The sequence below is a fragment of the Chanodichthys erythropterus genome, chromosome 17, assembly GCF_024489055.1.
Source record: "Chanodichthys erythropterus isolate Z2021 chromosome 17, ASM2448905v1, whole genome shotgun sequence".
Taxonomy (NCBI): Eukaryota; Metazoa; Chordata; class Actinopteri; order Cypriniformes; family Xenocyprididae; genus Chanodichthys; species Chanodichthys erythropterus.
Genome location: NC_090237.1, coordinates 9,703,480 through 9,705,873, shown reverse-complemented (window position 1 = coordinate 9,705,873; position 2,394 = coordinate 9,703,480). Strand labels below are relative to the sequence as shown.

Sequence of the window (2,394 nt, the reverse complement as noted above, 5' to 3'; positions counted from 1 at the left end):
ACATTGTATCCTAGTGCAAATCGTTATGGAAATTTGATAATGACTTGTTAATTGATTAAAATGTGATGTTTATTATCATAATTATTACTGATTATGGCCTTTTCCACTCATATCTGCTGCGGTATTATTGCTACTGTAATCATACGTTTATGTAATCACACTGTGAAATTCTGTAATGGAGGTTGATATATAAACTCAAAAAGTAATTATAGTCATCAAATGCATTCTCTATTCATAAGGCCTGATAACCAGTAGATCCTTATGAATTATATCTTCCAGAAAATTTGACTTTAAATAAAGGTAAATATCTTAGGAGTTTCTTCTAGATAATACTAAATAATAACTCTGTAATTAGACTTTATGACTCACCTTGAGAAAAAAAAAAACAGCTTTGACAATTAATTGGATCTGTGAAACGCAGCCTTTCTGCTTTGCGCTTAGAGGGTGCTCAAGTCTCATCAAGACAGAAGGAGAAAGACTCTTTAAAAGGGTTCCATCAAGAGCATGGCAACGGTGTTTCCATGTGCCAATCTCACACTGAGTTTATCTCTAACAGTTGAGCAAGTGTGTACCTGTGTGCTTGTGATGGTTGTCTTTGTTGTTCATGAATGTTTTTGTCACAGGTAGAAATGGATCCTCTTCTGGAACAAGTTTTGGCTGGCTTTAACGCAACCCTCGGAGCTTTGAATCGGACAGACCCCCTGGATAAATTCTCGGGAACCCAGCTGCTTTGGCGCTTCAAACCTCTGTTTATCCCACTCTACGCCTTGGTTGTTGTTGTAGCTGGTGTCGGGAACAGTTTCCTTCTTGCCTGCATTCTGTCAGACAAGAAGCTCCACAATGCCACCAATTTCTTCATTGGCAACCTGGCAGCTGGGGACTTGCTGATGTGCCTGAGCTGCGTGCCGCTGACCGCGTCGTACGCTTTTGATGCGCGTGGTTGGGCATTCGGACGTCCAATGTGCCACCTTATTCCTCTGCTGCAAGGTGCAACGGTCTTCGCCTCTGTATTATCCCTCACTGCCATCGCCATGGACCGTTACGTGGTGGTGGCGTACCCGGTACGGAGGCGTATCTCCGTGTGGGGCTGTGGCGCAGTGGCATTGGGCGTCTGGGCAGTTTCGTTGACCCTTGCCGCTCCCCCTTCCCTCCACACACGCTACGTGGACCTGCGACCAAGTGGCATGGAGCTGGTAGTATGCGAGGAGTTCTGGCTGGGTACCGAACGGCAGCGCCTACTCTACTCCTGCTTCTTCTTGTTGGCGTCCTACATGATCCCCCTGTTGTCTGTAAGCATCTCCTACTGTGCCATCAGTGTGCACCTCCGCAAACACACACTGCCTGGAGAGCCCTCCCAAAGCCAGCAGCGATGGAGCAAGCAACGGCGCAAGACTTTCTCCCTTCTGGTGGCGTCTGTGCTTGCCTTTGCCCTCTGTTGGCTCCCGCTGCAAGTCCTCAATCTCCTTCTGGATCTAGACTCAGACTTCCAGATTGTGGACAAGCGCTACGTCAACGTGCTGCAGGTCAGTTGCCACCTGATAGCCATGAGCTCAGCCTGCTACAACCCCTTCATCTATGCCTCGTTGCACAGCAAGGTCCGCATGCACCTGCGGGGTTACCTGTGCCCCTGCAGGCGTAGTGGGCAGAAGCTACTCTCTCGCTGTGCCTCCCGCAACCCTGCCACCTGCCTGACACTCATCTCAGAGGTAGCGGTGAAAGAGAGCCAATCACCTGAGAGCCCTGTCCCTGACAGCTGCCTCTGAAGATGCACAGACTAATCAGGAGCACTCAGACATTAAGGAGGTTCCGCAGCACTGGAGAGGTATCCCAGCCAATATTCAATGTTCTTATCTGAAAACGAAGGCTTTGTTGTCGTTGGGCTTTTCTTTCATGAGGACTAAAAAGAATACTCAGGCTCTCAGCTTTGTTTTGATGTTAATGTGGACATTAGTGATCCAGGCTCAAGATTCCCTACAGTACCTTGAGTGAAAACTTCTGATGTTAAACACATTTACAGTGCTGCTTTTACTGGAGGTGTAAATCCGTTTGGGAATACCCTGTCTTTGAACCCACCACGGCCAAGGGGAATATCAGCAAACAACAACTAGATGTTGACTGCTCTTTTTCACTTCAATTCCTTTCCTTGTTTTTCTCTGCTAATAGCAAGTAGCCAAAAAAAAAATTCAGGTGTTTTGGCTGAGGTACCTCTAACCTGTCCCTACTGACTCTGTTATATCTGCATTTATATGATTAGCGGTTAATTCTATCCCTTTCGCTCAGAGCCATGTCAGAAAACAAGTGATGCAGAACATCTTATAGACCCTCTCAGCCTCACAAGCCTCTAAGGATCACTGCATGTCTGATATAGATCACTGTTCGGAAATTTGTCCTCAG

General features: G+C 46.9%; 1 protein-coding gene across 1 annotated transcript; it reads left to right on the top strand.

Annotated features, from left to right (window-relative positions):
* Positions 1-629: 629 nt before the first annotated feature.
* si:dkey-202l22.3 (7 transmembrane receptor domain-containing protein) lies at positions 630-1,763 on the top strand. The gene has a single exon (XM_067366146.1). The coding sequence runs from the start codon at positions 630-632 to the stop codon at positions 1,761-1,763; it is 1,134 nt and encodes a 377-aa protein (XP_067222247.1).
* The last annotated feature ends 631 nt before the right edge of the window (positions 1,764-2,394 follow it).

Coding starts and splice junctions, on each gene's coding strand:
- si:dkey-202l22.3 (XM_067366146.1), top strand. CDS start 630: ATGGATCCTCTTCTGGAACAAGTTTTGGCTGGCTTTAACGCAACCCTC.